The following is a 21,622-nucleotide window of genomic DNA, read 5'->3' as shown; positions in this document are numbered from 1 at the left end:
AGCAGAAAGAAAAAAAGAAATAAGAGGAAAAAAGAAGAGGAGTCAAGGAACAAAGAGACCGGTATTAAACAGGAGTCCCTAACATTTACAGAGCGACGTTAATGTTTCTGAACTACACCAAGCATGCCTGCAATAAGAACCGCTGCATCTGAAATGCTCCGTTTTGAGCTGAATTTCTGTGTGTCTTTGTGCATGTGTGTGTGGTCTCGCAGCTGGATGACACACGTGACTGCAAGGCTCATGCGGCAGCAGATCCATATTAGGCAGGGAAGACAAGGAGGGAAACAAAGACATGGACTTTGTACTGCAACCTTTGACCTCCTGGTTTATCTCTAAATACAGCTCTGCAGAAAGTGAACCTGCTTCTGAGAGGCTGACGAAACAAGTGTGCGCGTGTGTATGTGTGTGTGGGAGGTTGTGTGTTGCTGCAGCTGTGAACTATACACCAGAATATGTATATTTGCGTGCGTGTGTTTTTATAGGAGCATGTGTGTTCATCATCAGACGCAAAGCCTTGCGGGCTTTGAACTTCCCAGCTGTCCCATCAAAAGATCTGCTTCCTCTTAACATCTTTCTCACACACTGCACCACACACAACATCCTTTTTTATTTAGGCCATTATGTCCAGCCTGGTCCGCAGGATCATAGTGTAACAGACGCACGCTGCATCTACAAAATCACATGAACACACAAATGTCGGGTGGTGTCCTCTTTCATTTTTCCATTACGACTCAGTTCGGCTACACAAACATGATGCTGTCCAGTTCATGTGGCTTTTTTCTGTTTCCTCTGAATAATTCCTGAATTTTCTGTCAAAACTGACCACTTGAAACTAAATCTGTATGAATGATTTTGATTTTACGATATTGCAATAATGCGTCTATCAATGTACTGCTGCTCACAAATAATTTATAAGATATTGACAAAAATGTACTTACATTTTTGCAACATCATCTGCAAGAGTTTTGTTTTTCTATCTTAAATGCACTAATGACATCTCGAAAGTGTTGTTTTCAAAAAGTGATCAATCATTGTGATTAAAAATTATGATGCAACACGTTAAAAGTTTAAGCGCATGTTTAGTGACGAGAGAGAACTTCAGCTGTGTTTTAACAGGCGACACAAAAATAGCTCTCAACTGAGTCAAAACATTTTTACACATCTTTTTAAAAAGTGAAAAAGCAAATGTTTAAGAGTGGGAAAATGAAAGAAGAACTGCTTATTAGTGGTACGTTGAAACTACTCAGTTAAATGTACAAGAAAAAACTTTTTTTTCCCTCCAGTTGCTGCTGCTTTGGTTCATCCATGACAACAAACCTGCAGCAAATCTTTCACCTTGCAGACTGAAACTGGCCTTCACACACTCCACCACACACTCGGACAGAGCTCGGTCCGTGGGCTCGTTCTGAAAATGTGGCAGTAAATAACAGGCAGGCAGAGTGGGACAGGCGGCTGATGTGAGGGGGTGTGTCTGTGTGTGTCTGTGTGTGTGTGTGTATCATATCATGTTTATGGTGGCAGAATGACCTTCACACCACCACCTCATTCTATTACTATACTACCATCATTCCTTTAATACAAACCCATGCACACAGGTGTGTGTGTAGTTTTTGTGTCTATGAAGCTTCACAAATCAAAAACATTCAAATTAAAAATGTTTTAAATAGTCTTTGTGGAATATTTTGGAAATATTCCTGGTAGTGTTCTTAAGGCCAAAACACAATTTAATATAAAATGAAAGTTTCATAAATCTCAAACTGTGTTTTAAAAACAATATTTGTTTAGTGTAGAATAGCTCAGTTGAGGCTAAATCATCCTAGTTATTCCAGATTTTGAACATGAGATGATGCCAAACATCCTAGTTTCTAGGTACCAGCTAATGGTAAGCCAGAAGAACCACTTCCTGTACAACGTAGTCCCAAATTTTAAACACTCACCTTCATATCCAGGGCCAATAATTAAAACGTCTGAAGAATTATTTCATAAAACAAAGTGACACTGGCAGCAATATGACAGTCCTGCAGATTGACTTCCCTTTTTGAAAAGAAATGCTGTGGTTTTTTATTGGGAAATCTTAAGACACACAACAGCAAGCTGTGCATAAAAGTCTTAGTGGTCAATAAGGCTGATGTGAAGAACCGCATTTATTGAAACGGCTCTAGTCAAATCCTGCTGAAACTGGACTTTTGTTATTAGAGCATCAGAATAAATAGAGAAGCTACAAACTAAAATGTGAGGTGCAGCAATGCAACTACAAAAAAAAGATGTTTAACTGAACAGACTAATCCCAACGTGATAAAATAGAACAATTTAAGCTTTAGCAGTAAGAGAATTAGAGGCGCCATAAAAAGACAGGGACAGCAGAATTTCGGTCGTGTAATATATATTATCAGTTTTGCAAATTGCACTTAAAGCGCACACCTTTTGAGAAAAATGGCACACAATGTGAACGTAGATTTTGTCACTCAGCAACTTTGCAAAAACTGTGATTGCTTGATGAATCATAAAGTGTGTGAGTATGTGTTGTGTCAGTGAGATGAAGTGTGTGTAGGAAGCTCTTATGCAAGTGTTAGTCATGACAGCAATTTTCAGCATTTCTATACATGCAAGAAAAAATTCCGGCAGGTTTTCTTCCAATTAATCGCAGAGAGTTTGTATCCACATACTTTACAGTACTTTACTAGTGAACACTGTAAAACTGCTCCTGGTGTCCATAATGGGACTTCTTCACGGCAAATAAGAACACCTCAGGAGGATGCTCATTTGTTTAAGAGTTGCAAAATTTCGATGAGATTATTGCATTTTCAATTTGACTTCCACAGAAAAACATGTTGTTGTTTTTTTCTAAAAGAGCAACAGAAGTTTGAGCCACTAATCTTTTGACAGTGGTGTCAGAATCCATCATCAGATCCAGATGGGAATGGCTGTTTGGAGAAGCTGCCTGACCACAGTCAGAACATTTAACGTCTCACACTTTAAAGGGTTTTGACACCTTAAAATTAAGCTGGCCTGCAACAGGAAGCATTCATTAAGGAAGAATAAATATCTTGCTTCAAATCATGTTATTCATTTTATTTGTCTCCCTTCACTTCTTAAACTTTAATAACTTTAATAACTTATTAGGTTATTAAACCATCCCATGCGGTGGTTTTAATAAACTACATCAGGCTGGAGGACATGAATCAATTTAAGACTTCTCAGATGATTAATTAGGCAATGTAATGAATAGGAAACCACACCAACCAACTAAAGTTGATCTCTCTCCTGGATATCTGTTGTTTTATTCAGGTTCTCTCCTCCGGGGGTTATTTCCTCTCAGTAAACAGCACAATTCTTCACTTCGGCTGAACGGCTCAAATTAAGATCCACAATCAGACTCAATTGGCTCTTCACTGCCACTTTTTAGGACTTAAAAACCTCCAACATGGCTGCCTGAAAGAAGCCTTCCATCACTTAATCACTTCCCTTTGCTTTGCTGCTGAACACCTTTTTAAAGTGGCTTCATCTGGAGGCTGCAATGCTCAGCCATCTATTCATGCATATACACACAAATGTAACCAACCAAAACAATACATAAACACTGAAGTTTCCTATTTGCTAATTCACATATTTGCATTTATTTAATCGATGGAATTATTTGCAGACAATTCACCAATTAAATGTTTGTGTATTTATCTAAAATATTCAAAAGAATGTTAGACTTTTACTGTTGATTTCCAAGATGTCCGACGGGTTCTCATTCAGGTCCTGGCAATAATGCTGATGAACTAAACCAAGATCGCCATTCTGATGGGACAAGGCCACAGAAGTGTATACACTGGGTGATCATTCAGTCTTCTTCGTGGGCAGTCTACAACAATATCAAACAATGTGGCAGTACTGCTACCCAAACACATAGCCTCAGGGGGAAGAAAGAAGACCTGAATATTAAACAGCACTGTTCAGTACTCTGAAATACAACCAGACCGGGAGAAACATGGCTTGCTAACTAGTCTGACTTCTGCTGAGGAAACCAAAAGGAGCTCGTTCATGTAAATAGTAGAAATGTAGAGCAAACATACAAGCTAGGATGTCTGATCTGGCTGATGTGTTCACGAGCCCTTCAAAAAGGAATTATGTCGATTTTCCAGAATGGACGTAATTTTACGTAACAGTTTTATTTGCTCTGTTTTATTTCCAGAACAAATAAAACACACCTACTTTGTAGCATAGATATCAACTGAAGAGGCACTGCCAAACATTCACACTCTATCCAAGGCACAACCAGGCGTTGGGGAGCTCCTCATCAGCCTGCTTCACTCCTAAATAGCTGCAAAGGGCTGTTTGGGGCTTAACTAATTAACCTAGTTAAAACTGCAGCAGAAATCACAGCCATAAATGGCCACCTCTCAGCCTAAGCATCCACTACAGAGGCTAAAATGTGACTTTTCTTAGACTGATTACAGATTACCTTTTCTATTTATACCTCGGAATATTGATTCCAGCTATCTTTTATTAAAAAAAAAAGTCAGTACCATAAGTGCTAGACTATGACCTCTCTCACCAATACATGTTTTTTAAGAGTTCAGAGTTGAATAAGTGAGTGAACACACTGAGCAAGCTCCTCTTTCTAGAAAGTAAATTTCAAAGAAACGCACCCATTGAAAGGAGACTAAAGGTCTGTGGTGGTTTTCTTTCTCAGAAGGATTGTTTCCCTCGACTAAAATAATATGAGTCTATCTCTGCTTCACTATCTGCCTCACCTGCTCTGACTCTTTTGTCTACTTCCTCCTTTCCCCGCATTCCCTGGTCGTCTTCTTCCTAAAATCACCTGCAGAGGAATCGATAAGCTATCAGACCACGACAACTCACAGACTCACTCTCATCTCTTCGGCCTGTATTTCACGCTGTGTAAATTGGCTATCAGCCTGCCTGAGCCGGTATTTGTGCTCTTCTCTGACAAAGTGTGTGTGCGTTTACGTGCAAGTGTGTGCTGTCAATTCAAATCCTACATTTGATTGACAAAATCTCTATCACTCACTCATGACTGCTTACCGGTCACAGTGAGTGTGTACAAGTGTGCACGCGTGTGTGTGTGTGTTGCCCCAGTATCCGAAACATGACTAACTGTTAATAGAGCAATATTCAAGCTGAGTGATAAAAAAAGATAGAGCAGGCTGCAGCGACATCTAAGCCAACAGAAATAAAAAACACATTGAAAAGAGTAAAATGGGAAGGAAATAAAAGGAGGAAGGCAGTTGAAAGAAAGGTCACAGACTCCAGCAAGGAGCCCAGAACAGAGGGGCGATGATGGAGAGCCAAGAAGCACACGGAAAGGACACGAGTGAGGTGAACAAAAAATGCCGTGAAAGGTCTGTAGTGACCGGAAACGCAGCTGTATTTGTACATAGTCCAACTTTACATGAGGTGTAAGGAAATTTGCATAACCCTGCCAACTACCAAACAAGCAAATCACATGGATTTCTTCTACCGTGTGCTTGGGAAACCAAAATGCAGCACTGACCTTCAGGATTCATCACTTTAGAAATCATATTGTGCATATCTGGTTAGTCCCCCAATCTGAATTCATAACATGGGTTCATGACACATTTTCAGCCCCGATTCTACAATTTTCCAGATCCTCATTTTGTAAAATAATCAATACTTTTATGGCTAACTTTTAAAGGTCAAATACAAAATGGTTGCAATGGGATTATGGTAGCCATTTCAACATTTGCCAGGCTTTAAATATGGGACCTGCAAAAAATATAGACTGGATGGACTGATGGAAATTCAGCGGTGTATGTTTTTAAACATTTTATGTTTTGGAAAGTCAGAGCATCAGTGAGACCTACAAAGTACAGAAGAATGACAGCGCATCAAAAAGTCACTGAGTATAGATAAAAGTACACAACACCAGAAGGAGACATTTAGTCTTCTAATGTGTGTCCATGCAGCCATCCATCACCTCCACCCAATTACGTGGTGCTGAAAGGTCCAAAGTTTGGATGGCTCAGGGTTGGTTTCACTCTTTCCAGGCTGCTGGTTTATCCATATAAGCCTCCAATTTAGCTAACCTTTACTTCTTTGTAGTGTGATGGGAACAAGCCTTAAAAGAACAGACCATTTTCACCCAGGGCAAAAACAGAGGTTGGAGGTGAACAGCATGAAGCTAGAAAATATATAATATAAGCATGTTTGTAAATAGATTCTTTTTTACAATGTGCAACTGTGAATTATTAAATAAACATACATAAAAAGTTTACTTTAAGATAAATAAAACCTCAGTCAGACAAATATGCCAATAAATAAATCAAAAGCTGGAAAACTCTGGGATTATGTCAGTTTGTGAGGTAAAATTTGTTGGTTTCACAATGCTAAATGTGAACAAGTATGATGAATTTGCAGATGTAACTACTTGCATATAAAATAGTAGTTAAGTGTTTGGACCTAACATAACTGTGAAGAACCACCAACCAAAATTGAAAGAGGAAGAATTTCAGTTAATGTGACAATAAAATCAGCACACGCTGGTTTAATGTGCAGCTTTTCACTAAACTATTGAACTTTTTAAGATTAATTTACAACTAACTAGCACAAAGGATGAATTCACCAAAAACAGACACACTCACCAATAAAGTATGAGACGTATTACCCAACTACCATTATAATAGTAATGTTCCTTATGTCAACAGCGCCCCCGCATTGCAGCAAAGCTGGGAACCAGAGAGAGAGCAAAAAAGGAAACAAAAGTGCAGCATTCAACAGTGTTGGATGTGCCCATATTTTCAGAGCACAATCAACAAGATGCTTGTCATTTTTCTAGTCTGTTGATGGAGATCGGATACTCTCCCAACTACTGACAGACTGAAGAGGTGAGAGAGGAGGACCGGGCACATTAATATGTCAGAGTTGATTAGAAATCATTTCCTCATTAACTCAAACCTGATGCTCCCCTGAGGCTCGTCTCAATTTTCTGATAAATGTGATTAATACAAAAGTTAGAAGAAAGTTGCTTAATCTATCTGCGCTGCATCAACAGAGCAACAACGGATTTTCAAACTTTAAATTTGATTCATTTCACTTTCTTGTGTTGGATGCGTTGATGCAAAAGAATGAAAATATTCACAGAAAAGTTAAATCACAAAAGAAAATGTTTCCCTCTCTGGCTCAAAAAAGTCAGACCAACCTAAACATTTGCACAAAGTAAGATGCTGAGTGTTTGCATGCTTTAGTTGCAATTTGGCTTCTATACAGACATTACAAAGAATGCAGGTAAAACACTGAACATTTAATTATTTATTTTCAAGCTATTTAAGGGGCATACATGTACTGTGCAGGTGATGTTCACATGAAGCCCAACAAAGAATAAGCCAGTCAATAGGAATCACCCGGAACAGGGCTAGCTGGCATTGTAAGAATCACAACAGATGACAGATTAGGCTGCTATCTAAACCATTGTAAGAATAGCTGGGTGAGATGCAGAAGGTTGAATATCCACCACTTGTTTTTATTTAGCAGTGCTCAAAATGTGATACACCATGTGTCATGTAGTGGAATCAGTGGTGTATTGTAAAGCCTTATAATCTAAATCTAATCTAAATCATCTATATTGGGCATCAATCCACCAAACTGTTTGCATTAAAGTTTGGCAAAGTTCAACAAAGACAAAACACCACAAGGCAGCACTGTTCCTGATCCACATCATCTAGTATTCAAGCAATGTCCGACCAGTTGTGAATGCGCTTTACAATTTATTACCTGTTGTAACAGATAAAGGCAATAAAATGTAATAACACAGATAATGGCTTTCAGTAGTTTACTACTTTATGCTTATTGGCTTTGACTAAACGTATTATGCACCTTTCTGATTTCAATCTGAACAATTTCACACTCGAGTATATTTAAGAATTACATTTTATCATTAAATATAACAATCATTTTTATTAATTTTAGTTACAATGTTGTGTCCAAACTGTGACTGAAGGTTTCTGGATTGGATTGAGATTACAGCATCCAGAAGCAGATCTGAACTTCCCAGCAGCAAATTTGGTTGTACACACAAAACTGTATGTGTGTAATGCCACATCACCATGGCACTGAACTGCGGTCACGCAAACCTAAGCGGCAATTTGGGATGTAGGTCAATGAGCAGCAGGCTGATGAATGGCAGGAGGTGGAAATAAGTCATGCTCAAGTCAGATATAAAATCATAATAAAGGAGTACGATTGCACAAAAAGGCGGGAAAAGGATGGAAATTTCCAGAAGCAGGATGTCTGTTTAGCGGAAAGCATGTGCTCACATGTTAGACTTGGCATGAATGCTGACATGCGTGTACCAGTGTGGAAGTAAGCACCGCTATGTACATCAACAACCTCACCCACCTCTACCAGTGCCTCCGTTCAGTGCAGGTAGACGCCTGCTTGCTTACAGCATACACACCTCTAAACTTTCCATCACTAAGCCCCACAGAGCCTCCTGAGCCTATTACTGAAACTCCACTCTAATGTATTCATCATTAGGAATTATCAGAGATATTACATTAGATTATCATCAGAATACATCACAAAATCAGAGCAATTCAATTTTGGATTTCTGCTGTTGTAATTTAATACATTCTGATGAGCTACAGCATTAGTCTGCGATTTTTCTACGTTATTCTTTTAACAAGCCCACATGGAGCTCTTTTAGCAATTACGTCTGAACCTGTGATCATCCACAAGTCTAAGTCTGCATGATGTGACAGAAAGGTGTTCACTTCGAAGCCAACAGATCTATTTATAACAGTCACTCCCTGCTGGATCACACACACTGAGGTAAAGAGAGACAATAATGTGCCTTTTATCGGAGGAAGCAACAAAGTTAAATCTAAAAATAAGACATCTTTTAAAGCGGAGTAAAGCACAGGGAGAAACACTAAGCTATAAGTGCAGGAGTGTGTGCAATACTGCACTGAACCATATCTAATAATGTTGCGCTGCTTGTAATAGGCTGTGTTTAAAGCAAACCATGGATACCTGTGTTTGCAGAGGTGCATGATCATACCAGTCTGCGCTTGCCTTCCCTTAGCTCACTGTTGCCACAGATATATGCCATGCTGGCATTCATGCATGTGACTGTGTGTCCTTTTGTCCCTAAGGTCTGTTTCGCCATTCCGTGGAAATTTCCTTTAACCTTTCCCTCATTTACACCATTGCCCTTGAGAGATCTCTCGGTGCAACAAAAACTTTTTCTATCTCCCCTGTCTCTTTGTTGGGGGCAGTAAACGGTTCAGTAGAGATAAAACCAACTGCCATGGAGACCGTTTAGGTGTCCAAACTCCTAAAACATTGAGCCACATGATGAGTAATATCACTGCTTCGACTGCTCTAATAGCTTAGCCAAGACTACTTCTAAAAGTCTGTTATAATCTCCAACAGTCTCATCCTGCTGCTTTCACAACACAAATACTGTAAAATTGCAAATCAAGTTTTCAGACATGTTGTGGCTTGCACAAAATATTCTTTGCAGTAGTTAGGCACAATAGAGTAATGTGTTCTTCAACAACAGAGGGCGCTGGTAAACAAAGCTACCAAACTGGTTTCAACGTATGAACTGGGACCAGCAACATTTTAACTTCTGTTGTTACTGTTTCCCATGACAAAGGCACCCCAGCAAAGCCACAGGAAAGGCGTACTTTTAGTAGGAGCATAACGCAAGCAACAGAAGACCTGAGCAGGTGCCACTCGTTGATTTAAGCTACAAATCACAAAGTCAAAACTGGACTGCTGAAAATGAGCAGAAAATGTTGCCTGGCCGATGAGTCTAGATTTGAGGTGAGACAGTTGGACAGTGTAGTCACAAATTTGCATAAGCTAAATAAAGTCATGAATTCATCAAGGTTCAGTTTAATAGTGGTTGTATTGTGGTGTGTTTTAATTTAAGGAATCTCTTAATTTCTGATTTTGAGAGACCCTCTGCAAGAAAGACTTATGTACTCTCTGCAAATAATATTGTGATCACAGTTAATGTTGCAATACATTTCACAGCTTTAAATGTTTCCTTCCACAAACACACATCATCTGCATTTTTGAGCAATGCCATTTCTAGCATTGTGTGAATCTACTGGTCGGTGCGACTACAAGCAGAGTAAAGGGAAATACTACAGAGAGTGCAACATATGCACTGATGTTGCATCACTGCCTCCTCAGCTCTGGGTGGCATTGCCCCAGGAAGCACCATGTAATCCCTGAAGTTGTGGAGCATGGGTCATAATCTTACACATTAATCCAGAAGGACGAGTGGATTATTTGGAGGGAAGAGACGCAGTGGTTTATCACTGCAAGTATGTTCCATTATTTGCTTGTCACGTTTCCTACACAGCAAGATTAGACCTTCTCTTTTATCTTCCACTCATCTAAGGTTTTGAAAAGAGACATAACACTGGGTATGGGTCTTTCACCCTTAAAATAAGGCATTTCCTGTGTGGATGCCCCCATGATAAATCAGGCAGCGGTGGGAGAGAGCTTTAAAGAATTAGGGCATCCAGCGAGCTCTTGCCTCACTACAAAGCCCTGAGCAGCAGGGTGAGATTGAATTCCCCCTCCACCAACCCCTCCACGCCTCCCTCAGGTGATGTGGACATCTACTGTGTGTCTGAGTGTACAACGGATGACAGCTGCACTTCTTATGTTGACACTATCAATATAGCCACCATGGCAGTTGTGATGAATGCAAATTACAAACAAAGGTTAGGAAAGGACACGTAGAACACAAGTGAATATCATTGAAAAGTTTGTTTTATTCATTGCAAACAGAGTAATCCATTTAAATTGTTTATTCTTGGGTAATTTTGATTGTTATGGCGTAGAGCTACTGAAAGCCAAAAGCCAGCTTCTCATAACTTCAAATATTGCACCAGTCCAACCATTTTATTAAGATAATTTTTGTTCACTGGGCCACTTAGGATCTTCTCTGGACACCTTAAAAGTTGGGACAACTGACTTACAGACTTTAGACAGCTTAACAATATGTTTACTGGCCAATTAAGTACAGTTGTCACTGACACTGACAGCTGTCTAAAGTATGTAAGCCAGTATAGCAGGAACTGGTTCATTTGGCAGTGTGAGCAGAAGTCACGTTCTGCAGGAATATGAAATTAGTATCTCTATAAACCTTGTTTATAGAGATACTAAAGTCAATTTCTTGACTTTAGACTGCAAGTCATTCGAAAAAAGAATATTGCACCACTGAGCATCAATCTAGTTATTTTTCTCATTGCCTCAGGCAATATTCTTTTGTCATTACCTCTGATTTGACAGTGAAGTAAAATCTGAATATGGCAGAGTTATCCCAGAGTGGGTTATGCTTCACAATCCTTTGCAACTTTTCCTACCACAGTTTTTCCTTCTACTCAACTTTCCACCAAAACACACTGAACAACCAGCTTCTTTAGCAATGATCTCTTATGGCTTACCCTTCTCATGAAAGTGTCAGTGACTGACTATCATTTAACTGTCCAGTCAGAAGTCTTTCCAAAGATTGTGTAGTTCTAAAAATTTGTAAAAACCATTTTTTGGTGATCTAATGTTAAATTTTTAAGAGAAACTACATTTGCAGCTCCAATTATCAAATTACCAATGATTTCCACTTAAATTTACCAATTTGTGTTCCTAAGTAGGAGTATGAATATAGATTGACACAAAAACATCAGAAAGGAGTTGGTTGAAGGGAAAGCAGATTCTGGGGTTGTGGCAAAGCTTGCAGAAAGTGGACATGTCAATATGCCATGAGTCAGAGAGCGTCTACCTTCCTCCTAAGCCTCCAAACCGTACGTAAGCTGAATAATTATTGAGTTAATATATGGAAAGCAATTAATGCATATAAACATATATTTTTAGTAAATGTTTAGCTTTGCAAGATGGCAAAGTGTTATAAATGCAATACAATGTAAGCTATTGAGTGGGTAAAAAGTAAGGCTTTAGAGTCAGGGTTTTGTCTAATAAATGTCTAATTAGCCATTTATGAGCCTATTCAGTATCAAATACTAGTACAAAATACCTAATGACTGCCTGGGGCCTACAGTCACAGGAGAAAGCAGCAAAAAGATTGATCCAAAGAAGTTTCTCAATGACTTTAGCGACTGAAAAATTACTCAAATTGTTGTAATTTGACTCGCTGATGAATCAGGGTCTGTGCAGGGGAATAGCTCTATCAGATCCAACCAAGAGGCTTAACCAGCTCACCAGTGTTAAACGGTGTGTAAAAGATGATTTGACAATAAAAGACTGAATATATTTAAACCCTCTGAGGTGGATTTCAATGTGCCATAAAGATAAAAAGCATAAATTTGAAGAATAATCAGCAGCATGAGGAAATGGAGAGAGGTGATACCAGTGAATCACAACACTAACTGAAAAGCTTGGACTGAGTGCAAAAGATGAGACGGAGGAGAAATTTACATCTTCACATCCCACTCCGGTTTGAGTCACAGTGGCAACAACCTGCAACACGGCGACAGTCTGAATAGATTTTCATATAAATTAAGGTGGAAAAATGCAATAAGGAATTCCTAATAGGATCTGAATTCCCCTTGAGTCTGAGTCATGTTAGATTTTTTTTCGGCCTGCCTGATTTCTCCAGCATCTTTCCTTTTTTGCTGCTTACTGCAATACCTAACAGAAAGCCACTGTGTGAAATTCTGCTGCATGGAAATTGGATTTCAGAGATTCATCCATAGATCCAAGTTTCTTACAACGCAATGTAAGAAATGCAACCTGTTATACTCCACTTCCGTTCTACAAACAGCATTTATAGGATCATGAGAAAGCTCAGTGCTCAAACTATCAATTGAAATAGGCAGTTCCACTAACGCAAGGTCCTTCAAATGAAACTGAAGCTTGTGGTGATTGGGGGTGGGGGGCAGTTTGATATCCATTCAAGGGAAGCAGGAACAAAACTCATGTTGATTTGATTAAACCTAAAGCAATAATGTACAGCTCCACTTTGACCTGAACCTGCAGGTCGGTAAGCCTTTGCTAGCACCGTTTATCCCTGTTTGGAAACTGGGCTAAAGGTTAACACTGCCCAAGAGCCTTACTGTGCTCTGTTATGGGATACCAAAGACAAAGGCACATGATTAGAAGAAGAAACTGCATCTGATCTTGACAGATGGATAGACCGTATCAGTCTTACAGGACTGCCAGCAAAGACTTAATGAGTCTGGCTCTTTAGCAATAATCATACCACTTCTGCACATTAAAACTGTATCCATCAAGGCTTAATGAAATCAACTGTGCTATGTTTTAATTAGCAGGGGTGATTTGTTGCGTCTAAAAAACACCTTCTGATTACTCCCCTGCAAAATTAGGGTCACATGAGATTATGTTACAGGTAAAACTTTGCAAAACCATTGCGGACAAAAATTGAAGGCAATCATACAATACAATTGACAATATTTAATTTCCCATTGTTGTGTTTTAAAAAGTCACAAACATAGTTATGGAAACAGGAAGAACAAGATCTAATTATTCTATAGCTATCTTTTGTAGCATTCACTTGACGTAGGTCGTAGTAAATTGTTTTGACAATATGACTCAATATGACAAAGTCTGGAGTCTGGACTTTGACCGAGCCATTGCAACACCAGGACTCACGTCATTTCGGCTAAGCTGGTGCAGATTTACGGCTGTGTTTGAAGTCATTGTCCTCCCAAAACCACTGGCTATTTAGTGGTGAACTGACTGGTGGTCAGTTAATCAACTGCATTTGATTTGGATCACCTGGCTGATGTATACTTCATGAAATCTTTTGGACGTAGCAAAAATGTACTGGATTTTTACTCAACGACTGATGTATCATGACTAAAATTGTAAGAAAAATCAGTTGCTAATCATATTTCTTGATATGCCGCTTAGAGTGCAGTTATTAGAAATCACTGCAGTTTTTGTCACACATTTACAAGAACACTATCAATGGCATAAAACAGTGTACACATGCCAAGATGTCATATTGCAAAGCAACTCGGTTAATGCATTGCTGAAAAGTTAATAAACAGTTAGCCAACTGCTTCCGCTAATAAGGTAAAATCAGTTGTCATTAAAACTCTAAGTTAAGTAATTTTGAGTTGGATCAATTTACTGTTACAATATATTTTCAGTGATGGTCAAATCTGAGCGGTGACCTAAGTTACCAGAATGACTGACAATGCAAATCATGACAGAAAAGTATCTTAGATGAATGAGAAAAAGAACAAAGAGCTATGATTATAGAGACGACACAATAATAATCTGAATTCAGAGACAGAAGTCCAGAATTAATCAGAGATTGTATGATCTAACTGGGAGTATGTCTGCATGAATTTTTGCTGTGGTGCCAAGAAAGTCTGAGTGAGCAGCTGATGAATCACCACCTAATTAATTATTGAACACCCCCTCCACCAACCTGCCTCTGCTAGCATGGTAGCTAGCAACAGTCAAACACGTGATGGGCTGAGAGATCCATTCAACACACACACAGGGTCTAGGAGCGCGGTTAATGGGAGCAGGGGCCCTTTGTGTCTCAGCAGGATGCCTGATGAACCTCAGAGGGATATCAGAGGAAACAAACATATCCCCAACACCATCACAGACTAACACAAACCCAAAGGGAATTAGCCAAACATCAACGCAATTATATCCCTGACAAAAACTAGGTGATTCTTATCAGGTGCAAAACACTATAATGGGGTGCTTTAAAAAGACCAGTGACTATTTTAATACTACTAAGCTGTGAATCTGACACCTGGGCAACAAATCACCTAAACTTTCTCATTTTACTTTCGTACTTTATGTCAGGCGGACATATTGTTCTGTCTCCAACAAGGTGGATACTGCACCAGCTGCAGCCTTAATTGTATCATCCCCAGCTATATTAAAATATTTAAAAGACAAACCAAGTCATCTTATGTCATTTTGGACACTGTTTCCACACAATTGTGTGATTATATCCAAGTGCTGCTCGTGATGTGAGCAGCGCATAGTGACAGAAGGGACAGGTGAGTCACCGTGGGGCTGCAGGCTGAACACATTGCACTGCAGCACTGCACATCACGACTCGCAGAGACAAGAGAGGAACAGCAAGAGAGCTAAAGGCACGGAATTGGGAATAAAACACAGGATGGTGGACACAAACACACCGAAAGGAAATGCAGCGGAGACACAGCAAAAAGCCTAAATCATTGAAAAGCAAAAAAAAACAACTCAGGATAGAATATATATTGAACACTGGCAGTAACGTCTGTATTGAAGACATCCATCACCCCTGGGAGGCTCCTTAAAGCCTTGATATCTATACTCGTCTGTCTGCTGTCTGTGCGGAGCCTTCACTCCTCAGTCACCAACCAGTTTAAGGCATATTTATCAGTCTATACAAAGAAGGGGATGTGCCAGCTGGCTTTCAGCCCCCATTCGGCTGAAAGCAACAAATCAAATAGAATTGTATATCCAAATTAAATCACAGAGATTTTATATAAATCTTATTCTAACTTCCACCGGATTGTTTTGTGTATTAGCATCATCTTGTTCCTGTAATCATACAGAAACATAAAAAACTATGCATGAACACATTAGAAGCTTGTTTTTAACTGGCTGGAATTAGAAATAAAGTCTGCTTGAGCTCAAGGCAACATTTACATCCTGAATGAGGTTGGTGACTCATTTCAAGATTAATAAAATTAGCAGACTCAAAAATATGTCCGATAATATTTTCCAACATTTCAAAAGAAATCATTTGCCTGTCTAGATCTTCCATAAATCATGAAAAAACAGAAAGTTGAATTTCCAATTGGGCAATGAGGTAAAGGACGATTATGGTTTTGAGGGAGGCTCTAACCATAGAAAGGGCAACTAAAAGTGCTTTAAAAGCACGCAAAGCAACTTACTTTTGTAATTATGCAGGAAAATATTTTAAAAATCCACAATATCTATGGATATAAATGTGACTATGGTTTTCAAATATCCAAAGAACATCAAAATACTTTGACAAAAAATGATTCACCCAACTTTATGGTGCTGTTTAATGAATGATGGTTGGCCTACTGTATGGTGATCAAAGAGGCAGCAAGTGCTTCTGAGTTCACCTTCTTTTTACTGGAAAATATCACGTGTGCGCTGTACGCGCATGTGATTTTCTCAGTAGTGAAGCGAGTTTGCCCAACCGGCGCTTTGAACAGCAGAGTGGCCTGGACATGACAAGGCTAATATTTTACCAGCATGCGTCCCTTAGCCGGTTGTGTCCTGTCAAAGCAGGATGTGTTGCTGATGTTAAGTCGGACTGATCTCCGCCAAAATCCCTCCCACCCCTGTTGAGAGGGCTGAGAGTGACCCTCGACACCCGGTCAGTTATAAGCCCTGAGAGAGGTCTGAGAAGCCTTCTGTGATCTAAAGCGACTTCTCTGTGGGTCCGGTCGGGTCAACGGAAACAGAAAAGTTTTAAATACATCATGTTGTCTTTGCATTAAACCTCCAGAGAAGCAGCAGGTTTGCAAGTCCAAAAACATACATTGTTATCCTGTAAAACCATAACACATTTAAAACTTAGATTACACAGGAGTAGTTCTTACAATAACTTTTGTCATAGGATAATAATATTAATGTTTTGATATTGTTAAGTTCACAAGAACATTAGTATGTTCATGTAGTATGCTAGCACTATGAACTACAGTTGTTAAGCTGTGAATGTTACGCAGTTGCCAGCAGGCTTGTTAATCAAACAGACAAACTGTGCATTAAACTCTTCAATACAATAACAAAATATAGTGGGGGGTTGTTTATATGCTGTCTTATTTTAGAAGCAGTTGGAATAACTATTCTGTTTCTACATAAATGAAATAAATTCGATGATGTTGCAATTTTTTCTAGAATTTTGCCAAATTGTTGCACAAATGCAGCAATACTTTACTAAAGATTTGTATGAAGTGACAATTTAACACTGTCTGGTGCTTTTAGGTAACTGTGTTTATATGTAATAACAAATTGGGATTATCTGGTATTTTGAAAGTAGCTTGGGGTGAAAATAGAATAGAATAAAATAGAAATATATTTTCTTGTCCCACATTGAGGAAATTCAGCAAAATACATAAAGGAAAAATCATAACTTTTAGTTATCCTGTAGTTGAGTGCAGGCTTGACTGTAAATCATAACTTCTAGTTATGATCTACAGGCTTCACTCAACCTTTTTACGTTGACCTACATTTGTCATGGACTTACTCATCAATGAAAGAAGAGGAAGAGTTTTTGCAAAAAATATTTCAAACCGACACTTCCAGAATCATCTTGGGAATTTCATCATCTTAATTGGCTGCAAGGTATAACTGTGAACTTGGGCCTGTTGTTGCCTTTACTTTAAAATATGCAGTTTTACGAAGGATCTACTTGTTCTCTCTGCGATAAAAACCAAAACACGCTGACGTCAGAAGCAGCATCTGCAGGAACTTGTCATCAAAGACATTGTGATTTTGCAAGGCAAATGTTTTAGATGCCAACATTGCAGCAACTTTAAGAAACCATCACTTTCACCTGGAGGCAACAGCATATTTTGTGTAAGACTAATCTATAATTGTCATGTTATGATGAAGAAATGAGCAAATACTCCAAACTTGATTATATGGTGACATAGTACAACAGATATAGGCAGTAGTTTGTGTCATTTAGGAGACAACTCAAGAAAACTAACTCTGGGGAGTTTGAATTCTGCAAATATTGCCAGAGAAAATCCCAAAATAAAAAGCAAAAACCTAAGTTTGTTGGAAAGGCAATTCCTGTCTAGGTTTGTAGAAATGGAATCTAAGCCCAAACAGCAATTTATTTTGATATATGTGGAGGTGCATGTGCAAAACAGACAGGAAGAGAAAAAATGAGGCAAACTGTGCCATGCTTGTTTGTGTGAGCATGTGTGAGAGAAAACTAAAGAGACAGCGAGAAGAGGAAGCAGTCACATGTTTGGAGGAAGAAGAGAAGAGGAGGGAGGCGAGACAGCCCATCCCTCCTCTACGTCACGGTGACGCCTCCATCCGCCCCTCCCTCCACTACAACTCACATGACTGCAGCAGGGCAGTTCTGTAACACCAGTCACGAGGATAGAGTACTACAATAACCAGCCGGCAGGGGCGAGTGTGTCTTTTACAAGTACAACCCAAATACACACACACAGCAACGGGGAGTAAAAGAAAGCCATAAGTCCACCTTAATAACCAGTAGTAAATATTAACATATTAGTGTGCCATTTGCACTATAAATAACCTTATCAGACAGCACATAAAGAAAGGACTTCACACTGCGAAACAGTGCACAGTTTGATTCCGTTTCTGACTCAAGTTTATCTTCCTTCTTCCGTGCCAGTCAAGGACTTAGCAGCAATCCAGCATTAAAAGCCTCAGAGCAAAGCGCCGCGTAGACGTAACAGCATGCCTATTTTCATCTGAGCACTTTTCTCCCTCACAGTTGTCCCATTTACATTCTACATCCACGTCTTTATTGGATCTGCACAGCACAGATATACTTTTGTTTTATAGTCACATTTTCCAAATCGAAATGTGTATTAGGTGTCTTGTGCATTATTTTCCCCCCTTGTGCTCAGTATGATGTGCATTTCCAACTCCCTTCTGCTGGTTGACTGATGTTTGGTTGTGTGGGTTTGTAAGGCAGAGGTCATTTTTGAACAGAAATGATTTGGTACACCACTTTTTGAATCTTTCAGGGAATTTTATTCACACCAGTGGTAACCTGATACACAATGGCGTTTTGTAATTTGGCCGTTAAGACTCACCGCCTAGGGCGCCACTTCAATTTGGGGAGGGACAAGGACAAAGACAACAAAACTTGTATCATATACACCATGAATATGTCTTCTATTCCAATTTTACATTATCAGTCAGTGGGCAAATAATTGTATCACAATATTGTTGATTAATACCACATTAATAATAATGATTGCAAGTAATAGAGATATGATTATGTACTGTACTGCTCTTTTCCATGGTCATGATATCCCCTGAGCTTCAGACTCTTGGTCACTAAAATCTAGATTTGGTACAGATATAAAGTGCACTAAAGTCAAATCAGTCCAATGGGCCAAATACCCACCCATCAGGGCATAACATTATGACCAGCAAGGCCCCTCTTGATGTAATCTCTTCCAGATTTGCACTTGTAGAGATTTAAATTATTTCCAGTTTTTCATTACAAGCTATATCAACCTGTTGTTTATTTATTTCAAAAAGGGACAATGAATATTATATAATATACCAGAGTTAGCCATAGTCTCTCAGGGTACAATCATTAAAAATACATGACAGTGCAATACAGACAAGTTAACAAGCTTCTTCTATAAAAAAAACAGAAAATAATAATAATAATAATAATAATAATAATAATAATAATGATATATAAAAAGTATTTTTAACTAAAAAAGACATCAAACTACAAATTGCTGCTGTTTCTGACACAATTTGACTATCACACACTTGCCCTATGAAACTCACTCAAATTCTTACGCTTGCCCATTTTTCTGACTTTGAGGAGAAATGTTTTCCTAATATATCCCAACTACTTATTGGCAACATGATGAAGAAAAAGTCTGAGTAATTTACAATGCTAATTGATGTTTGTACCTCCTATAAGGATTACTGGAAAGCAGTTTGAATGCATAAAACATGAAATATGATAGGCTACAAAATATTGCAGTGCTTTGGAATAGAGATATTGCATATGCTGATCATGTGTGATGACTGTGATTCAATTTGTTGCTGCAAAGCCAATTTAAAGAGCTTAATATGTGATAAATTCCAGTGAGAATACATGAATAATATAGCTGAGTTATGTGTAACATAATGTTCTGCAAATATAACATACATTGTTTTGCATCTCCCTTTAATATGCATAACATTGAGATGGCTTTCATCCACAGTATGTGTTATGTGTAGGCACATGTCACTGCTGCGGCTTATAAATAGCCCACAGTCTCCCTACATCCCTCCACGCACTGATTTCAACCTGCTAGAGCTGCCAATCAGCTGTGACAGACCTCCCTTCATCCCCCACTTCACCAACAGCAACACCGATACCTCCAACCCACACACACAGCGCATCAGATGCCGCGATGACCCTGCATCATCGAGAGCAAAAACAATCACCGCAATGCAATTATGTCACGCTGTGCTGCGGATCCTGGATTGACAGTGACAGACCCCTGAGGGGGTCTTTCCTGCAGACTACCTGCTAGGAGATTAATCTTCGTGTGTTGCGACTGTAAATTAGAGAAGAATCAGAAAATCTTCGCTGATTTCCTGACATAACTGGCCCCTTTAAAGCGCAGCCCCCCGCGGACCCTCCTCATCCATACACACAATCGGTTAACAGCCTGTAACCAAAATCACACTTTCAGGTAAGCGGTCAAAGAATCGAGCAGATTTCTGTCAGTTTTTCACTCAGACGCGTTTTGTAATCGTTTCGATTACGCAAAGCATTACGAAAACGTAAAACCGCATCAACTTTCCCAGCTGACTCGGAACCCGCGTCTGCTCTTCTTCGTCCAGGTTTTGGAGATACAAAGTCTCATTAACAATAATAATCAAATGTCCGTGAACGCATCGTGGGAAAGGTGTTGCTCAACTTTTGAGCGCTCCGACCAGCACGCGTAGATCCGCAGGAGATCCAAAGATCCTCCAGCGCTCTAAGCCCGCTGTGTCGAGGCAATCAGCTTAATAATGAAGTGGATAAATAACATTACACAGCATTAATGTGTTGCAATGCCACAACAAGAGACCTCTTCAAAACATTCAATTAGTGTTAAAAAGAAAACAAGGAACGCAAACACATGGATTAAGCACACACAAGTTTGCCTTTCTTCACACACATTTAAAAAATAAACAGTCCAGAAGCCAATTAATACGTCAATATATCACAATAATCCACCGGCTTCGTCCACGCATGAAGAGGCGCACCACGTGTTCCGAGTCCCCGGCACTGAAATTAAAACTTCCCTCAAGAATGCGTCTAAAGTTTCCAAAGCGCCCCTCTGAATACCAAATAATCCCGGCCGAGCAGCAGCACACCGGCTGCTTTCCGCCTCCAGATCTAACACCAAAACATTTATCCGTTTTCATCCATTAAATTCTCCTATTGCCGATGGCTGATGACATTTCCTCCAAGGCACGTGAAAGCCAGACATCAAGTCATTGTAGTCCACACACACACAAGCTCACGCACACACGCATGCAGACCGAGAAACCGGCTTGCACTGTGCCGGGGAGATGCTGCTGTGCAGCCCAGAGAGAGGCTCCCATCAGCCGGGTACAGCGTGCACCAGAGCCGGCGACGTGCAGAGACGTGCCCCGCTCTGCAAAGCCCTGCGTCCCGTGTATCCTCCAAGGCTGGGATCTTACCTGGCTGCCGGAGTTTTCTGTCAGGTAACTGAAGACAAAGGACGAGAGTTCCTCATCTAATAGTGGAGCGCAGTCCGCCATCTTCTAGTGAATGAGGAGCTGCGGAGTCAGAGAGTGGAGTATAGGAGGAGGAGGAGTGAGAGCGGGCCGCCTGTAGGGGGCGCATCTATTTACTAGTGGAGACAAACATACACATTAAAAAACATGCGGCTCTTCAAAAGCGGTCTCCGGGGAGCACCAG

General features: G+C 39.6%; 1 protein-coding gene across 1 annotated transcript in view; it reads right to left on the bottom strand.

The window, feature by feature from the left end:
- Positions 1-21,479, bottom strand: part of ppargc1b (peroxisome proliferator-activated receptor gamma, coactivator 1 beta) — a 92,741-nt gene extending 71,262 nt beyond the window's left edge. Inside the window, exon 1 of the mRNA XM_014997792.2 lies at positions 21,382-21,479. Within this exon, the coding sequence (XP_014853278.2) occupies positions 21,382-21,462 (81 nt within the window). The 5' untranslated portion in view covers positions 21,463-21,479. The remainder of the gene's footprint in view (positions 1-21,381) is intronic.
- Between the last annotated feature and the right edge of the window lie 143 nt (positions 21,480-21,622).

The sequence above is a fragment of the Poecilia mexicana genome, unplaced genomic scaffold, assembly GCF_051168715.1.
Source record: "Poecilia mexicana isolate PSO_F unplaced genomic scaffold, ASM5116871v1 scaffold_10, whole genome shotgun sequence".
Taxonomy (NCBI): Eukaryota; Metazoa; Chordata; class Actinopteri; order Cyprinodontiformes; family Poeciliidae; genus Poecilia; species Poecilia mexicana.
The sequence above is the reverse complement of the archived record's forward strand: the minus strand, read 5'-3'. Positions and strand labels throughout refer to the sequence as shown.